Here is a 19,514-nt window from a genome sequence, read left to right as displayed (position 1 = left end):
GCCTCTCCCGTGTCTCTCTCCATTTGACCCTGTCCTTTGCCAGTTGTTGCCACCATATCCCCGTAAACTTTGTAATATCATTCGTCCACGAAACTTTGTGCTGCCCCCTGCTACGCTTGCCTTCTGTTGGAATCCACTCCATTGCCCTTCGCAAGCCGCCATGGTGGCTCAGTGGTTAAGGTGCTCGGCTGCTGACCCGAAAGACGCGGGCCGCGGCGGCTGGAATTTCTTTGGAGGCGAAATTCTAGAGGCCCGTGTGCTGTGCGATGTGAGTGCACGTTAAAGAACCCCAGGTGGTCGAAATTTCCGGAGGCCTCTACTACGGCGTCTCTCATAGCCTTAGTCGCTTTGGGACGTTAAACCCCATAGACCAAACCAAACCATCCATTGCCCTTCGCATTACATGCCCTGCCCAAGCCCGCTTCTTCCTCTTTATTTCGACTAGGATGTCATTAACCTGCGTTTGTTCCCTCACCCACTCCGCCCGCTTCCGATCTCTTACCCTTACACCTATCATTTTCCTTTCCATTGCTCGCTGTGTTGTCCTTAGCTTAAGCTAAACGATTTTCGTTAGCCTCCACCCTGTAGGCATGTACTGATAGCATGCAGGTGTTATATACTTTTCTCTTGAGGAATAATGATGAACTGCCGTTCCTGACCTGAGAACCTGTCAAATGCACTCCAGCCTGTTCTTATTCTTCGAATCATTTCACTCGTGCACTGCACTCTGCAACAACTTTTCTTGGCAGTGCTGCCAAGGCTACAAGCCGAAACAGGCCTTCTCTTCCTACGCAGGAAATATAGTTCCCAGCTGCAGTTTACTAATTTCCTCTTAAAACATTGTATATTGGTAACTTTTGTTATTTAAGGCATATTTCTAACATAAATGTGCATTTCCGGCATTAGAAATGTTCAGAATTGTCTAGGTGTGTCTGGTTCAAAGAAGCTTTCATAGATGGCGCCAGCTGCTTCACCAACAGAGTGAAAAACTACATGGTGAGCAGCGTTGGAGGCGACTGTCCTGCAGCCACACTGTTGGCGTAGTGAGATGGTTTAAAAAGCTCCACCCCTCTGCCTTTCCTTTTATTGCCAAGGAAAGCTGTCGCAAAGTGTAGACGGCCTTGATCCTCACCCACTGGTGAAGGTGAAAATTCTTAGTCAGTGGCCACATTGGTAGGATTTGCGAAGGCCCGCCAAGGTTTTACTTCCCTGAGGGCATCATGCTTGTGCCATAGGTTACGATTCGCTTCATGCACGTTTCTTCAGTGGCACCTTTCTTCGGTCAGCCGTTTCTTTCTCCTCTGCACCCCCTGTTCCCTTTCCCCAGTGCAGGGTAGCCAGCTGGAACCTTTGGTTTCCTTCCCCACCTGCCCTCTCCTGATCTCATTCTGTCATTATGTTGTTGAATTGTGTGTGTGTTCTAGCCGTGTCATTGTTCAGAATCGCCAAACCAGAGGGCACCTTGAGGTCATGGAAATAGCACTTGGAAGATGTCATTGAACACTGGACGATTGTGTGTGGAATAGACATGAGTGATGATGAAAATGTTGGTCACAGTAGTGTGCAGATGTCATCTCACTAGTGGTTTCTTTGACCAACTTTACACTAATTTCAATTCCTGCTAGGTTCAGGAGCTTGCCAAGCCAAATCCACAGCACAGATATGGCCAGGTTTCTCCAATTGTTGGTTCGCGGATGAATTCTTTATGATCTGTAATGACTGGCAGTAAATTATTGCTGGGAGGAAACTTCCTATAAGGTTATCATATCTCTAGGTCTTTGAACTCAAGTCTTAGCATGTCTTGCTTCATGTTCTTCCCTTTCAGACCTCAGCTGTGCGAATTTACAAAGCCTCGCTGCACTCGCAAACCTAGCCAATAGTCCAGGTGAGTGAAATAGTTTTTTGCTGACCTGTCGTTTCATGAAAACTTCTCCGATTGTAATCATGGGCATATCGAGCAAGCATCAAGCTGTTTCTTTTTTTTTCTTCTTTACATCGCGTGTTTTGAAATTGTCATCTCAGTACTGGTAAAGGAAGAGGGACTGTGACCTTCTTGTTTGCTGCAGATTCGCTTTGTACAAAAAAAAAATTGAATGCCTTTCAATCATTCTAATGAATGGAGGTAATTATTTCATGTAATCAGCATGGCAGTTACAGTTTTCACATACTTTCTGTGCTGTTACTGGGCGAACGCAAAGACATCGCATCAGTGTCTACTCGCAGCTGTGGTGTTGGTTTGGTTTCAAAACTTATTTCGACCTCTTCCAGTGTGTCACACATGTGGCATGTATCGTTTCCTACCTAAAATAAGAAAAGAAAATTGAGGTCTAGGCAGGAATCTAGTCCAGGCCTTTGGCATGCAAGACGGGGACAATTCCACTGTGCCACGACAGTTCGACGTTTGCAGTTGAATAAAGGCGCATCTAGTGAATGCAGAGTTGTCTTAGAAACATATCTTTGAGATATGTACTGAGGCGTACGTGAGCATTTATGAGCAGATAAATTGCGTATGTCGCAATCAACCGAGTACAAGAGTCCATTTCCGGTAAATTTCCTTTGTGCTTGGCGTGCACTCGTAGCACCATCATGCGGCACCCACTGAAAACCCCCTTCTCATTGTACGGCGCTGTCCCAGCAGATGGTGCACGCGTAGTAACGCAGCGGACACCAGCTCGGCCACTTAGCCATGCCACAAGGCGCAAAATCAGATGGCGGACTGCACGCAGCTTTCGCATTTCCGCACATAAGGAGACTTTTGAGTGCAGCTCATAATTTTTTTGATGGTGACAGCAATGACAGCTGTCCAAGGAGCTGCAGCGAGCCACTGGAATGTCACAGACCGGCTTCTCTATTTTTTTTTTTGCCGCAGTTGTTGAGAGTCCATTTTTCGCACCAGATGGGGCGCTTGCTGGCGCTTTTGCCCACGTGCCGCGTTGCAGTGCATACTTACACTGTGGTTGTCGTGCCAGTTGGGGTGTGCGCTTGTTCCCCATTTTTGTTCTCTGCGTGCTTGTTTAACAGCGAAGGCAAGGTGTGCATGCTGACGTGTCGAGCTTTTTTACTTTGCACGTGGTTTTAAAATTGTTGGTTTTGGTGGAGCTTCCTCGCTGCATGTGTGCTTTTATGCTTTTTTTTCCCCCTACTTGTGGCGTGTGCTGCGTGTTTCATTTGCTTTTGTCGGTTGCAGCAAACCTTTACCTACTACAGAAGGGCATCACCTAACATTGCGGTTTTTATTTTTTTTCTTGTTACAAACCCCCGGACATTGAAAAGGCATCTAAAACAAGCAGAAAAAAAAAAGATTGGAAATGTAGAGCGTTTAATTTTTTTTGAGGCGGTTGTCTGAGATCGAAGTACAGAAGCTAATGAAATGCTGGCACATGCTCAGTTATTGTGGGCAACTCTCATGAAAAAAAGGTTAGGGGTCATATAGCTTGCAAAACACCTACCCTTGGTGATTGTGAAAATCGGAAGATTTTGTCAAGAACAGATTTCTAAAACAAGGAAGAGTTTCTAGAAAAATTTCTGAGACTGCAACTAGAGGACGGATGTGAAGCAGTACAACTGCAGCTTAAGGCGGACAACGAAAGTGTTGCCACTTGGGTACCTAGTCCTCCTTTTACAGGATGAGGTTTTTTTTAAAGTGATTAGCATGACCTTCAAAAATGCAGCAACAGCAGTTCTGAAAAGTGTTAGGAGTGCATAGCGCTGAATTCCGTCCCTTTTTTAATTTTTTCCGCATTTCATTCATCTTACTCCCCATTACCAAACTGTTGCACCTCCCCTAAACACTACTGGAGTCAAAGCGACCCTAAAGAGTAGCAGATGTGTGAAGTCCTGTTCCCATGGCACCAACCCTTATTTTTTTTCTCCTGGCTTCCCGTCCCCATCCCATCCCACCCTGTCTTTTATTTATTTTTTTTCTCACACACTCTGCCCCCCCCCCCCCCCCCTGCCATTTGCCCTGTCTGGCGCTGCTCGCTCCTCTTCGTACCCCCTCCCCCTCCATCATGGCTGTGGCTTCCTCCTGTGGGGTGCGGTGTGGCGCGCGCGCGGGCTTGGCTTGAACGCGTAGTGCACGCGACCACGCTCCCCCCCGATCAGCCCTTGCACCCCTCTTGCCTGGTACTGACCACCGATCGCCACATGTCTGCCCAGGCCACTAACCCAGGTGAGAGAGAGCGTGTCCGTCCCCTTCCCCCGCCCATCTTCTCCTTTCCTCCTCGCCCTCGTTTTGCCACTGCCGACGGTATGCTTGTTGTGGTCAAACAGTGTGTACACACACACACACACTCGGGCTTTTGTCCCTACAAATTAAATTTGCAGAGGCACAAAACGTTGGTCGAATGTTGTTTCTATGGAGGGATGCACAGGAAATTAGTGAACATGGATTGCCTTGTGTAAGTTGCCTATGCTCAGTGAACAATTAAAACTGATTTCTTTTTTCATGTAGTTTCAGTTTCCAGTTCTACATCTAAATAGCGGCTATGACATCGCAGATGAATTGTCGCAGCATTGAGGTTATGTGAGGCATGCAAGAGCTGTGATAGAATGTTAGCTTGTTCGTCTCTTGTCATTCCGGCACTTAGAGCAGGCTTGCGGAAGAGTTGAAGTGATTGAAGTGGTGTCTGTGTCGTGGTTTTGTTTGCCTCAACTCGTGTTCTACATAGCCACTTTTCAGATGTTGAGGCTGGAACAAGAAATTTAAGGAAATTAAATTTTAAATTATCTACTAGGTATAGGAAAGTTCTGCATAGTGATCCATGTATGCTAATGTCTTGCACACTATGCCGAACAAGACACATAGCCACAAATTTCATGTCTTAGTTCTTTTAAAGTCCTGTGAAGGGCAGAAGCCACTTGACATTGCTACAACAGTGCAAAAGATGACAGGAAAAGAAGGGGCAAAACAACGCGGTGACTATCTGCTGATAGTTTTTTTCTGGAAAGCTTTCATATACAGGGAAGAACAGATGGAAAGAACACAGAAAAAGTAAAAGGCCCCTCTATACGCAGGCCAGTTTGCACAGAGACTCACCCCGCATTTGTTATCAGTCAGTCAAGGGAAAGCAGCAGAGATTGCAAGAACACAATTTCACTTTTGCGCAGATTATAATTGATGGCTGCGCCCCACAGATGTCTCTTTCCTTCTGAAAGAAAGGAGCTTTGGCCACCTCACAAGATGCTTGACTCTATTTCTTGTAGATTACAGTTGTATGGTCGACTTTCGGATGGCCAGAAAGTGCAAGACAAGTCTTGAGCTTAGCACTTGATCGAGAATTTTGATGCTCTTTGAGGTGTACATTACAGCATCTTCCCATTTGGCTGGTACGGAACTCCTGCTCAGTCGTCACGGTAGTCAGAAAGTAGTTCCCCCCGACGCCCATGTGTGTTATCGTGTCAGTATTTGAGTAACTGCTCTTAGGAGGGTTTGATCAGTGCTTAGCTAGAAGGTGGCGTGAAAGCCAGCGGGGCAGTACCTCAAGTAACACAACTGTGCTGCTTGTCCAACAATACCATCATCGCTTCATGCCCCTGACATCCCTACTTAGTTAATTTTCAGCTCTTATTGAGTGTAACGCACATTCGACAGCCAGCTAGCTATGCCTTGCATGCCAAGAATACTGACTTGTTTTGGTTAAAATTGAATTTCAAAAACTGAATTCAGCTCTTATTGTTTTCTTTTTCTTTTCGGTTTAAACCGAAAAGTTCTACACCCACATATGTTATACTCAGTGGCAGCTTTTCTGGGCATTGGAGGGAACTACAGGCGTGGAGCATCTGTAGTTGTCTCATGTTGCCAAATAGCAACATGACAGGCAAAGTGTGCCTGGCCACTTTGCACCTAGCTCAGCATGTGGTAACTCCACTCCGTGGCTGGTGTAGCTGGCGCCATCTATGAGAGCTTCCCGTAACAAGAGTTGCCCAGGAGATCAGTTGTACTCACGAGAAGTGTTTTCTTTTTTTCTTGGCTTTCCAACATTGAAAGTTTACTGTTTTGTTAGAAACATGGCTTAATTAACAAATATTGAGGGCACAATATGTTTTAAGAGAAGAAGTAAAGGCTGCATGCAGAACCTGTATTCCGCTGCGCAGAAAACATGACACGTTCCAGCTCCATAGCTTTCACTCCATTGCCAGAAAAAGTTGTCTCGGAGTGTAGCAAATGTTGCTGGTGCAGTCACATATAAATGCACAAGATACCTTCATGTTTTCTCTGCGGAAGTCGTGAGGAAAGCCCAAACGCCAAAGCGTGCGTTGTTTTATTTTGACCCCACCTGCATTCCTAATCATTCATTGTACAGCTTAACTACAGATGTATACATCTAGGCCTTAGTTGTTTCAAGGTAGACTTTGCTTGGCTGCTGTTGTGAGCAATACATGGTGCACTACATTGAGTCCGTGCAGTCAGTGTGGCAGAAAAATTAATTCTCTGAGACCATTTATGCCATCCTACGCCAGAACACCCATTTGATTGTGCCTTATTGTTTATTCATGCAAAGTACACGCATCATTCTGTCTGGCTAGCCTTGCCCTATGTTTCATTGTGTGTGTCACGCACGGCTTTACTGTTGCTGTTCTTTGTACAAGCTGCTTAGCCCATTCCGCTGCTTAGCCCATTCCTCTGTGTCTGTGAAGACGCTGTACAGCATTCACACATTTAGCACACTGCTGTGTGAATGCAGAAACTGGGCTAGATGCAGTGGTGACTTTGTTGCATTAACTGGTAATGTTCGCTTTGATCGCGCTCTGCTGTGCCTTATGCGGTTCTTGGCCTCTGGTAACGGGCTGCGTCACTTGCCAACACTGCTTCCCTTTTTTTTTCTCCAGTGCACTGCAGATTAGCAAATTAAATGTTGGCCTTATCATGCTGGTTGGAGTGGTTTTTACAGCTTTTGATTCTCAATCTCCCTTAAATTATTTGGGACTTTCGTCACTTTCTATTGAAGCATGTGTAGATTTTTTTTTTTTTTTTGGTGGTAAATATTTTGAAATTTAGCCTTGTATTTTTATGATGGGAAAGAGGGGAAGCCATTAGGGAAGTAGCAATTTACTTAGCATTCATGCTTTCAAGAATGCCAGTGCTACAGGTCAAGGGTCATCACAGTAATAAAGGGCCTCTGATATTAGCCATTTTTGTCAGTGTTCATGCACATTAAGCAGTGGCAAATATGTTAGCTATGTGTGCCTTGTAATATTGGCAATATTAATGCAAGGTCTTCAAAGTGTGCTTGTACTATTGTACTCCATGGAGTGGAAACTACAGGGTCAAAAGATGCTTTGTCTTCCAGCACATCAAGCTGTAGTGCCCACTTGCAGTTATTAGTGTTCTCTTAGAACGTGGTATATTGCGAGTATTCCTTATTCAAGGCATATTTCTAAAACAGCCACCAGCTTTCAACATTGAGAGTCTAGAAAAAAAAAATAACGGGCTTCTTGATTACAGCAAATTTGCTAGGCATGTCTAGTCACAAGAAGGTTCAATAGGTGGCACCAGCTTCTCCAGCAATGGAGTGAAGTTGCAATGGGGAAAGCCACATACCAGGCACACTGTCGGGCTGCTGGACTATTTGACGGAATGACATGGTTACGGATTTCCAATCCGTATAGCCTCCTTTCACTGCCAAGAAGAGTTGTTGCCAAGTGTACCTTAAAAGGCTTAACTGTTTACACCAACATCAATCTTTCATGGACGCAAGAAGGGATCTTTCTGGCCTAGCAGCAAAATTGTTTTCATCATTTCATTGTGACGCAAACAATGATCCCAGGGCTGAGGTGGTGGTTTTTTCTCCAGCAGATCAGTTTAGTCAGGAGGTTTTCATCGTTACCGCAGGTGCCGCCTGTAGTTCAGAAGGGCAACAAGTAAGAGTTTTCTTTTTTTCTCTCTCTCTCTCCCCCTTTCTTTTCAACCTGCGCACAGGCATCAACCCCATGGTAGTGCAGAACCTGGCAGCACTAGCGGCAGCCGGCAGCGGGAACAATTCTGCCGGCATTGCGGGCCTGTCAACGGCGGGTGAGCTTCAGCGCCTCTTTTCGTTCTCTCTCACCTTCCTTCTACCCCTCCCCTTGTGCACTGTGGTCTGATGTGAAAGGGAACAGTTAATTAACGTTCGTTCAAAGATCTCTTCTCAATCACAGATTCGAACATGACCTGTTGGCGTCCTGTGGTCATGCTCTTTCTTGATCACTCAGTTTCGAATTTTTTCCAAGAACTAGCGGGAAAGAATGTTTGCTTTTACTATTTGAACTTGGGAGAGACTGAAAATTTGTTTGAATTTTAGGGGAACATGTTTAAATGCACTCGACAGTGGTGGGGACAGGGTGGCATTTCAATTAAACTGGAAATTGCAGTTACGCGAATTCTACAGCTTAACGAGATTCCACTGTGTAGGCTCTTGAACATAAACGTGTTCCCTTTCATACTACACCGGAGTGTACGTCACATTTTTCTGTCATGTGACCACCGCATGCTCCCCTCGATGCAGAAGCTGTCTGATCTGTCTCGTCACCCCAGTGAGTGAGTTTAGAACACAGTTGCGCAAGTTCCATCGATTAATGAGATTCCACTGTGTGGGCTTTTGAACATAGACGTTTCCCTTTCATACTGCACCAGAGTGTACATCACATTTTTCTGTCATGTGACCACCGCATGCTCCCCTCAATGCAGAAGCTGTCTGATCTGTCTCATCACCCCAGTGAGTGGGTTTAGGACATAACTGGTTTCTGTGGAGACATTCTCTAACATGGACATTCAGGGACTGCAGTCACACACTCATGGCTGACAGCCAATGAGGACTACAAATGCACTTGACCAAATGGTTCGTTGGAGAAACACCCACTTGAACTTTTTGCAGCAACTTTCACCTTGCAGGCCGGGGCAGCATTTGCTTCACTTGACATAATACAGCAGCACAAGCTGACACAATCGCATATCCTCCCTGCTTGTTTACTTGTAAAACCATATGTTCTGTTTTTCGCTTAATCATGCTGCTTTTGAAGAGAAGTTAAGAATTTGTCGGTGTATTGAACCCCACAAATCAGTTCCATGCGAGTTTGAAAATATGGATTTAATGGTTTTTTTAATTAGTTAACCTTGCAGGAGCCAGCGGCACGATGTTGTTTTTTGGTTTTGGTGGCGTACATTCAGTAGCCTTCACATTTTATCGCACAACACCTGTTAAAAGTCTCTTTCTGTACAGCTGGAGTGTTGGTTTCTTTGTGCTCGACCTTCCCACATTTACTGCATTTGGAGGTCTCCTGTATTTGCAGTCAAACTAGCAGTCCACTTTCTCAAGATGAAATTTGAGAAAGGTTTCATCGCCAGCTGCAGGTTTCAGCACAGAGTTCAAAAGGGAGCCCTGGGTTTGAAAAGAAAAGTCGTGTCAGTCTTGACTAAGCCCTAGGTCACGAGACGCAGAACCTATCCGGCTCAAGATAGTCACTTGGCAGTGGCGGTCTGAATTGGGATCAGGCTGAAAAAAAGCAATGCGGGCTTTGCTTTGTGGTGTTGGAAGCAGCCTCTGTTTGTGGCCGGTTTTTTCCCCTGCTTTGTTCCCTTTGCCCTCGAACGTTTCCTTTTAATTCAATTCAATTTTCAATTGAATTGTTTTTTATTATCATTTCTTCAGCACAGTACATAACATTACTGTCTGGATCCTTAGCCAAAGGCTAGTTATGGATCCATGTAATAAAAGCAAAGAGATCAGTGAGCACAAATGCTTTCTACTGCATGCCCAAATAATACACATAAGAATGGTGGAAAAATGCAAAGCGCACAAGCAAGATGGTTCAAATTACAGAAATACAAGAGGGCTCATGACAAAAAAAGTAGAAGAGTGTGCAAAAAAAAAAAAACATATGAGGGCAGGAACAGCATTCTTTATACAAAATAAACGCAGTTGCCTTAGAAGTGATTATTCAATGATATATGAATGGCAAACCCAACATCGACACTACAGAGAATATTAAGAGACAAGCACTAAGTGATTTGCATTGTAAATCATGTAATTATTTGTGACAGAAAAAAAGGTCTTCAGTGAAATATAAGGATTAGACGTTGCAAAGACTGCACGGGGGATTTTATTCCAAATTTTTACCCCTTGATACTCGAAGCGGTGCTGGCCAGAGTCATTGCGAGATGTAGGGACCAGAAATCTTCCCTGCGCTGCTGAACGGCTGTTAGTTGGGGCTCTATGGGATATGTTCAACGGAAAGTAGTAGTACACCCAGCTTACTTTTCCGCCATATTGTTTTAGCCTGCCCTGCCACTGCCAGCACTTCATTTTATGAGCCCTTTTATGAGGCACGTTAGTCTTTGTTCTTGTAACTTTCTTCTTTCTTGCGTTGCTTAGGTTAGCTTGTTGTGGAACCGGTAGACTGATCTCTTTTGTTAGTTATCTGGTCAACAGGAGCAAGGTGCTAAATTGTTTTGGGGTTGACATTTCAGCACTTAGCAAAACGTAATGTCGTCAGAAATAATCAGGAGCCTACCTGTAGGTAGTATACAACAGCTGTATACTACCAGCAAAGTATACAACAGCTGTATCCTACCGGTACTCACCTATGGGGCAGAAACGTGGAGGCTAACAAAGAGGGTTCAGCTTAAGTTAAGGACAACGCAGCAAGCTATGGAAAGGAAAATGATAGGCGTAACGTTAAGAGATGGGAAGAGGGCGGAGTGGGTGAGGGAACAAACATGGGTTAATCACATCTTAGTTGAAATCAAGAGGAACAAATGGGTTTGGGCAGGGCATGTAATGCGAAGGCAAGATTACCGCTGGTCCTTAGGGGTAACGGAGTGGATTCCAAGAGAAAGCAAACGTAGCAGGGGACGGCAGAAAGTTAGGTGGGCGGATGAGGTTAAGAAGTTTGCGGGGATACAGTGGCGGCAACTGGCAAAGGACCGGGTTAATTGGAGAGACATGGGAGAGGCCTTTTCCCTGCAGTGGGTGTAGTCAGGCTGATGATGATACCTGTAGGTTTGGTATTCAAAAGTATGTCGTTTAGTTTCTATTCCTAATGCTCTTCTCGAGAAATTGTGTTAGCAGTGGCATGTATACATGGACTGTTTTCGTAAATATTCTGTCGCAGGCTTCAGCCGCTATGAGTGTTGCCAGAAACCTTTGTTAACACAACACCGCTGCAGTGGTCTTGTGGTTAGAGCATCTGCCCCGCATGCAGGAGGTTCGGGGTTCGATCCCCAGTGTCGCTGGGTACCCACCGGTGATACAATGGGTACACAGGCTTTTGCCTGGCCTGATGCTCGGTTTAATCAGGGTGAAATGCTTGGGAAATGGGTCTTTGACCCCACCTTAAGGGGGGACGAGGGTCTTAAAACTGACCTTTTTATTTGTGGCTCGAATCTGATGAAATTTTGCACACAGATGTGTATTTCTCTTCTGATTTCAAAAATTTAGTCGTAATTGAGCTGGGGGCCTTAGATCAAGAGTTATCTTAAATTCTAGAGTGTAATTAGGCAATTTCTTACGCAGCTTTAATGAACTTTCTCATAGCATTTTGTTGCTTTTAATTACATGAACTGATAGCCAGCGAATTCCCATACCCAATGATATTCTTACTTTTTTTGTTTAGGCCACGTATAAATAGCAATTTACAATTAGCTTAACTAGTTGCAGTGTAAAATATTGGACCTTTTACTCTCGACATAGTATATCAGGATGACATGCCTTTAGAGAAAAACAAAGAATGTCATCAGCTATGGGAACTCTCTATCAATTCATGTAAATAAAAGCAACAAAATGCAGTGAGAAAGTTCATTAAAGCTGCGTAAGAAATTACCTAATTACATTCTAGACTTTGTAAGATTTAAGACCACCAGCTCAATTATGATTACCTATTTGGAATCAGAAGAGAAAAATGCATCTGTGTGCAAAATTTCATGAGATTCTAGCCATAAATAAAAAAGTTAGTCTTAGGACCCTCGTGTCCCCTTAAGAAGACAAATACACCTTGTATCATGGCACTCTTTGGCCACAAGCGCCCTGGCACTGTAAAAATTCATTATCGTCAACCTATGTAAACATGAATCGTTAAGATGTAGTTGGCCACCGTTCGCAACACTGTACATTGTTGAGCAGCGTGATTTTATTTTTCATCTCATTTTAGCCGTGCATATCGAAATAGATTTGACAAGTCTGCAAACAACTCTCTCCCGTGAAACGCGGTATTTCGTGTAGCGGAATGTCTCTTGAAAAACCGTGTCACTCTCCTCGAGACTGCAGTATCTTTGGACAGCTCAAGCGTCGTAACCTTTTTAGTACAGCATGTAGCAGAAAAATTAACTATGAATGCACTCAGACTGGCCGCCTTTTTGGAGTGTTTAAAGCACACTATTGACGAAACTTGCGCTGATGAGACATTAGGCGTGGCTAATCTCTCCACGGAGTAGGGTGCGGTGTCACGACTATGACAGCATTGTGCGGAGAAGCTTGCCGGCATCATTCTTCCACGTTGTGACCCATTGTGTCTTGTATGAGTGTGCTGCACTAACAGCTGTCACCCTGGCAGCCCCTTGCAGATCTCTGTGCACTCATTCTCGTTGTATGCCCCCCCCCCCCCCAGTGGCGCAGTTTCCATTCTTTTAAAGTCTGTGCATGCCCACTGCTACGCGTACCGTTTATTTCTTCGTCGTCTTATTTTTTTTTTTACCTGCCCTTACTGTTTTTCTTTTACTTGCAAGTTTATTGTTGTCTTTTGGAAATTGGGCATGCTACCTACAGTCTGCCTCAAAAATTTGTGGACCAACAGAGTCACAGGCTTGGTACAGAGCTTGTAATTGAGTGGTGGTGCATCTATGTTTAGCTGGTGTGATCAAATGAGTACAGACCCGGTCAAGCTTTGTAAAGCTCTTGAGCAGTGCTGTGGGGAAGACATAAAGCGAAATTCCAAAACGCACAGCTGAATAAACATGTGAGCTGAACATGGTAGCTGAACATGGTAGCCGAACATGTGAGCCGAACATGTGAGCCGAACATGTGAGCCGAACATGTGAGCCGAACATGTGAGCCGAACATGGTAACCGAACATGGTAACCGAACATGGTAACCTAGCATGTGAGCTGCATAGACATGGATGCCTTTCCCCCAGCAAAGGAGCTGCGCTGAAATTTTGCTTCGTTTGTTCTATAGCGCACTGTTCAAGTACTTTAGATAAGTGTGATATGGTCTACATTTTCTTAATTTCTGGCTCTCAATTTCATTTTCAATTGCAGACACCCAATTGCAATATCTTAATTGGAACTTCAAATTGGGCATGTTATGTGCAGTATGTCCCAAAAGTTCGTGAAACACCATATGCACAGGCATTGGTACACGGCCTGTAATTGAGGTCTGCATGGCCATATTACATTTCTCAATTGCTGGCTTTGAATTTCAATTTCAGGTGCTGGCATTCAATTGCAATTTCTTAACTGCAGCTTAAGTAATGTTCTTTTAACTTTTGCAGCTGATTCTATGTACGATCTTTCAAGCAGAAACTGGAAAAAAAAAACACTGTCTAAACACATGGCTCAGAATTTAAGGCTGTGAAACCAAGCTTCTTTTCTGCCAATCTTTAGAGAGAAAGGGCATGAAGGGGGGAGGGGTTTGGAGGGCTTCTTTTTTTTTTTTCTTCACGTTTTCTTTTGTTTTGGTGCAGCTAATTAACGTTTTGCCGTTTTCTTTTCCCTATTTTTTACCAAATCTGTTAACACGGTGCTCCTTTTTTTTCCCTCCTCTTCCCTCCTTCTTTTTTTCTCCTCCCCTCCCCCTCTGCCTGCCCTGCTCTTGTCTGTGTTTCCTCCTCCTCCTCGGATGACTACGACACACGCAAAAAAATGTACGCTTGAAAAAACGAAAACAAAAAAAAAACACGTGAAATGCCTCTCAAATTTGCAGTCCTCAGCAGGCGCAGTTCGGCAGGTGAGGATCCTCTCAGCGGCAAAAGCCTGTTTTTTTTTGTGTGTGTGTCTTGTGCTGCGATTGAAAAAAAAAAAATGCATGTTGTTTTCTTGTTTTGTGTCCTTTGTGCATTTTTTTGTTTCGTTTTGTTTTGTTCCCCCCCCCCCCCCCCCCCCCCCCCTGTGAGGTGGTGTCGTTTGTGGATGTTGTTATCGCCCCCTGTGGCAGGTGGTGGTTTTGTGGTGGGGTTTCTAATTTATTTATTTATTTATTTATTTATTTGTCCATACCATTCGTCCTAGTTTGGACCCAGATAGGGGTGAGCACATGCGTTCACTGCGAAAGAGCTCAACACATTTTCGACCTGCCCTTTCCTGTGTTAATACGCGTATATTTATTTACTTATTTATACCCTTGGAACCAGGGACTTTATGGAGGAGGGCGGTTACAGCTGTAATAAAGTGCAGTAGTAGGCAGTAAAGTGTGCCCGTTGTAACAGCTGCTTTTCTATTATAGGACCTTTTATTCATGTAATGTTGCTCGTCCTATTAAGGATTTTGTTTTAAGTCAGCTGAGTTTCGACACAGCAAAGATTTTTAACTTGCAAGCCCATAGTTTAGTTTGATGAAACCACACTGTAACCTCAAATTATATATATGTCCTTTTATTTGTGAAATGTTGGTTGTCCTATTAAGGATTTAATTTTGTTCAGTTTAATTTTTGACGCAGCAAAGATTTATAACCTGTAAGCCTGGACTAGTTTGATGAAACTATACTGTAGCCCCAAATTATAGGTCCTTTTATTTATAGAATGTTGCTTGCCCTATTAAGGATTTAGTTTTGTTCAGCTGAATTTCGAACCGAAGAGATTTATAACCTATGAGCCTAAAGTTTAGTTTGATGAAACCACACTGTAGCCTCTGTTCTGTGAACAGTTACTGAACATCTTCAGTACTCAAAAGGTGCATTTTATTGTCTTTGCATCGTGTAAGAAAGGGCAGATAAAAATGTGTGGAGGCAGCATAATTCCGCAGGTTTAATTCCCTGCCACGGCCTGAACGGAGAAAGGAAGTTTTCTCCGCACGTTATTCCCGAAAGTTGATTTTCGACCAGAATTCAACCAGAGAAATGTTCCAGAAGCTTTTGGAAACAGTGAAACCCCGTTAATTCAGATCTTGTGGGACTGGAGAAGACGTCTGAACTGACTGAAAACGGAATTACCGAGGGCACGAAAGAAAAACCATAATCAAGTGTCCCACATCAACACACCTTAATTCCTTAAAAAAATTTGTGATTCATGGTTTGGTTCCTGCAAGAAATTTGCATGGCAATGGCTATATCTCTTAGTTCTGCCATGTAGTGCAGTACGCATTGTCAGATGAACCAACCTCGACACTCTGTTGAGAACACTCTGTTGAGGACACTGTTGAGGACACTGTCGAGGACACTGTCGAGGACACTCTGTCGAGGACACTCTGTTGAGGACACTCTGTCAAGGACACTGTCGAGGACACTCTGTCAAGGATACTGTCGAGGACACTCTGTCGAGGACACTCTGTCAAGGACACTGTTGAGGACACTCTGTCAAGGACACTCTGTTGAGGACACTCTGTCAAGGACACTGTCGAGGACACTATTGAGGACACTCTGTCGAGATGTCAACAGCCCACCCCCCCACACTTGCACACAGTATCTGTGTAACGGCCTCAGGAGATTGGTAGCGGAGCAGCACAGAGAGGGAGTGGAGAGGGGTGTAAAACGTTGGGTAGGCATGTTGCCTTTGCGGCATTGCTTGTCATAAAAATAAAACAAACAAAATGCAATGGGCCTGCAGTGATGATGCCCAATATGGGCTGCACTCTCATGAACATTATTCCCCGTCAGGGTCTGAACAAAGCGTTTGGCAGATTTTTCTGCGCCCTGCAAAATTTTCAGGTGGTGACCGCCACCACCTGTTGCCTCCTCTTGGCACCCTCACTGATGGTGTAATGTAAAAATGTCACAGCCTCTATGGTAATGTGCAAAATGCTGAAAGCGTGGTCCATGGCATGCACACAATGAAAACAAAAAAACTTGGAGGAGCCTAGCACAAAACAAGAATCATCCTGTTATACCTTCTTGAATGAGCACGACAATTCTAAACAAGCGATTCACTCTGCAAAGTAGTTCCCAACAGGTCTTGATTGGGACATCCATTCAAGACCAAGCGGATGTCCGAAGTAACAGAGGCCAAGTTGACAAGGTTTTACTGTAGTTGTGCATGTAGTTAAGAATTGCATAGTTATTAGGAAATTTTTGTACCGCCGTTCAAATGTAGGAGTTTCTGGCGTGCTATTTATAGTAACGTTACTGAAACAAAATCGCTTGTGCAAGTCACCGCTTTTTGGTGGATGAGTTTCGGTTACACATATTGAAGCTTAATGTTCCTTAAACGGTACTCTGCCATTGGCTAATTCATGAGCATTGTAAAAAAAGGTTTGTTAATACGTCATTGCTGATTAGATTTCTAGGAACTATTTTTCAAAGTGCAGAAGGTATTGCAGGTGCTCACAGCAAACTGCCCGAACTTCAGTAGATTTCTGCATTTTAATTCCTTCGATGTTGGCACATTAAGCAACGTATAGAGTTTCCAGATGTCTGTAAACCTTCCTGGCATTAATAGTGGTCTCCTTGGCTGTTTGAAGGCAAAACCTTTTTATCTTTCTTATGTGTTAGTTTTACATGCCACTTATATGAAGTTATTTACAGCCATTCAGATTCACTAACTGTGAACTAGCCCAAGGAGTTTGCTTTTCATGATGAGCATAGATGGATAACCTTTTCAAATCTACAGTCATTAACCAGGAGTCAGGTAATTGTGCTAGGTCTTAGAATTTTTGTTTCGTTATACAATGCACAAAATGCAAAAAATTCAGACTCTGAGCACAGTTTTCTGGCTTAGTGCTGACTTTCCTGTATGGGTAGCATTGCAAGTTATTTTTCTGAATCACACTTACACGCTGTCATATGTGAAAACATAAAAAAAAGCTGCAAGCAAACACATCCTGCATGCCCATCATTCTGGCTTATATTTTGCTCCATTTTTACAAATATGTGAATTCACTTAGGGGTCTGTCAGGAATGTCTGCTGATACTCTGAGTAATCGCCCATAACATGCATTAATCACAGTGTACATATCTACAACACCCTTTTATATGTTGGAAAGATACATTGAAACGAAGCTTTAACTTGTAGTTCTAAATAACATGAGAAGTTCTTGAGCCGTTTTTAATTTAGTGTGAAGTTTCATTTGTTACGTGATACTGTATTGTTTCATTAGGAGAAAGTCAGTTTGTGAAGTCATGCTTCTTATTTTTGAGCTATTAACTGTTTAAAATAATTATTTTTTATGGCTGTCATTTTTGCGTAAAAGATTAGCGGTATTAGTTGTTCATGTGTAAGAGTTCTGACAACCTACTGCTAGAAAAGTTATAGCAGTGGCAGACCACTATCTGTGGAAGCAGTTTTTGTTTCCTCAAAGGAACAACTTTTTTCATGGAAAAGCCTTTTGGTGGTTGGGCTTTCTTTGTTTAGTCTGCATGTACCAATATCCTGCATAATATATGCATGCAGACTGCATCGTGAGTTTACGAAACGCTACTTCGATGAAGAGTTGAAATCTATTTGCATCAGGGGCAAATCCCATCAGGTGTAATGGTGCACTTCGTGAATTGCGCACTCAAAATTAAGCTCTTATATCTATTCCAGGCCGTGCGCGACAGCTGTGACAAAATTGCTTTTTGTCAATGGTATTGCGTTCCATAGACTTTTGACTACAGGCGTACACAGCGTGAGAGCAAGGTGTAATCAGCCTAGTGCCTAGTGCCAGGCTATGATTTGGGAACTATGCTGCTAAGTGTGACTTTTGGGACGTTAGTGCTTTTTCAAAGTTTTTTTATTTCGACCGTACTGTCAGAACATTCAGATCAAGAATTTGGGGCTGGAGTCCTCATTTTCTTATCACATTCTCTTTCCCCTTCCCCCTTTCTTGTTCCCCCCCCTCCTTCCATTCCTCATCCCAGGGAATGTGTCTGGGAGCACGTCGAGCGGCAACTCGTCCCTGAGCGGTGTGAGCTCACTGAGCCCCGTGTCGAGCATGGCCCTGGGGATGAGCACCAACTCGCTCACGACGATGGGCGCACTGACCAACGTGAACGGGTGAGCATTGAGTAACTCAGGTAGCAGATTCATGCGACACAGTGAAAGTTGGCTCAAACTGAGATCACAAACTTGGGGATGTCTCTGTGACTCCTTATTAGTAGTCTGAGGCCGCTGTAAATTGCTTGGCTATCGCGACTGCTGTTTTGTGGTCAAATTTGGCACAGAAGAACATTTAAGAGAAGATAGGTTGTCTTGGTGTCGTTTATTACTACACTCTGTCAGATTTAACGCTGTCAGTTCGGACTACATGCATACAGCGAACTGTTCTGATTCATGTGCGGTAAGCCATTGAAGTGTCACCACTTATCTTGGTGTTTCTTAATATGAGTCATTGAATCCAGTCTGCTTCTACGGTTTGATTGACTGAGCAGCAGCTTTTTGCGTCCATGTCGGGCATGGCGTCAGTCATGGCATCGGACATGACATCGGACATGACGTCGGACATGACGTCGGACATGACGTCGGACATGACGTCGGTCATGGCGTCGGTCATGGCGTCGGTCATGGCGTCGGGTCATGGCGTCGTCGTGACATCGGCCATGATGTCGGGCGTGACGTAGGGCGTGCCTAGAGCATTAAGAAATGGTGCAAAACCTGGTGGCTTCTATGTGAGATTGGTGTGATTATTCTCTCACCCTTGGTGGTGAGCGGCAAGCAGTGGAAATGTGCGTGGTTGCACACCACTGGTTACAACGCATGTACCCGAACTAATCTCCTGAAGCGAATGCCGCTTGCGGTTTGATAGCAAGCTGGGAGCTGTCATTGTAAACACACTTGCAAAGTGGTTCCCTTTCGCCGATCACGAATATGCCTTTTGCGAGTGAACCGACGCGCTCCCTCAGCAACATGTCTAAAGACATACGTACCCTGAGGCAACAGGCTAGTCATTGATGCGTGTACCACAGATGTTCTCACCGCTCAACCATGCCTTTAGAGCCCACCAGCTTCCTTTCATTTAATACACCGTTCCCCACAAGCATGCTGTCTGCAGAAACCACCTCACAGAGTGAGCTCATGTCCAGCTGTCAGATGTGCTGTCCAGCTCAGCACAAGGTAGGCTGGTAAATGTTGCTCAGGTTTCCTTTGACTACTTAAAGTGTGCCCGTGCCGAAGAAACGTAGTGCAGTGATCAGCTTAGAGCACTGTTGTCAGCTACTGGCTATGGTCATCTGTGCTCAGCATCAGGGACAGGAACGTCAAAAGCCTAGTCACCGTTGTACTCACAAAACAAAAACATGCCGGGAGTTCTGGGTCAAACGGATTATTGCTATCACTCAACCGACAATTTGGTGCACGGTTCTCATGTCAAGTTCATGAAAAAGCTTCATCTATGGGTAGAATGGAACCCATACAGCGAGCAAGCAATGCAATAACCGTCATGTTATTGTGACTCCTTATTAGTAGTCTGAGGCCGC

At 44.2% G+C, this 19,514-nt stretch overlaps 1 protein-coding gene across 19 annotated transcripts in view; it reads left to right on the top strand.

The window, feature by feature from the left end:
* LOC149328933 (CUGBP Elav-like family member 2) overlaps nt 1–19,514 on the top strand; it is a 572,935-nt gene that overhangs the window by 529,159 nt on the left and 24,262 nt on the right. For 12 of the 19 annotated variants that reach the window (XM_089559969.1, XM_089559968.1, XM_089559966.1 and 9 more), the window contains 5 exons: nt 1,826–1,885; nt 4,076–4,171; nt 7,922–8,014; nt 13,896–13,919; nt 17,961–18,096. In XM_089559969.1, the coding sequence (XP_089416095.1) occupies nt 1,826–1,885; nt 4,076–4,171; nt 7,922–8,014; nt 13,896–13,919; nt 17,961–18,096 (409 nt within the window). The remainder of the gene's footprint in view (nt 1–1,825; nt 1,886–4,075; nt 4,172–7,921; nt 8,015–13,895; nt 13,920–17,960; nt 18,097–19,514) is intronic. The other 7 variants (XM_089559960.1, XM_089559965.1, XM_089559962.1 and 4 more) reach the window with 3 other exon arrangements.

Source organism: Amblyomma mixtum, chromosome 9 (genome assembly GCF_055824585.1).
Source record: "Amblyomma mixtum isolate Tamu chromosome 9, ASM5582458v1, whole genome shotgun sequence".
Lineage (NCBI taxonomy): Eukaryota > Metazoa > Arthropoda > Arachnida > Ixodida > Ixodidae > Amblyomma > Amblyomma mixtum.
This window is presented reverse-complemented; position numbering and strand designations above follow the sequence as displayed.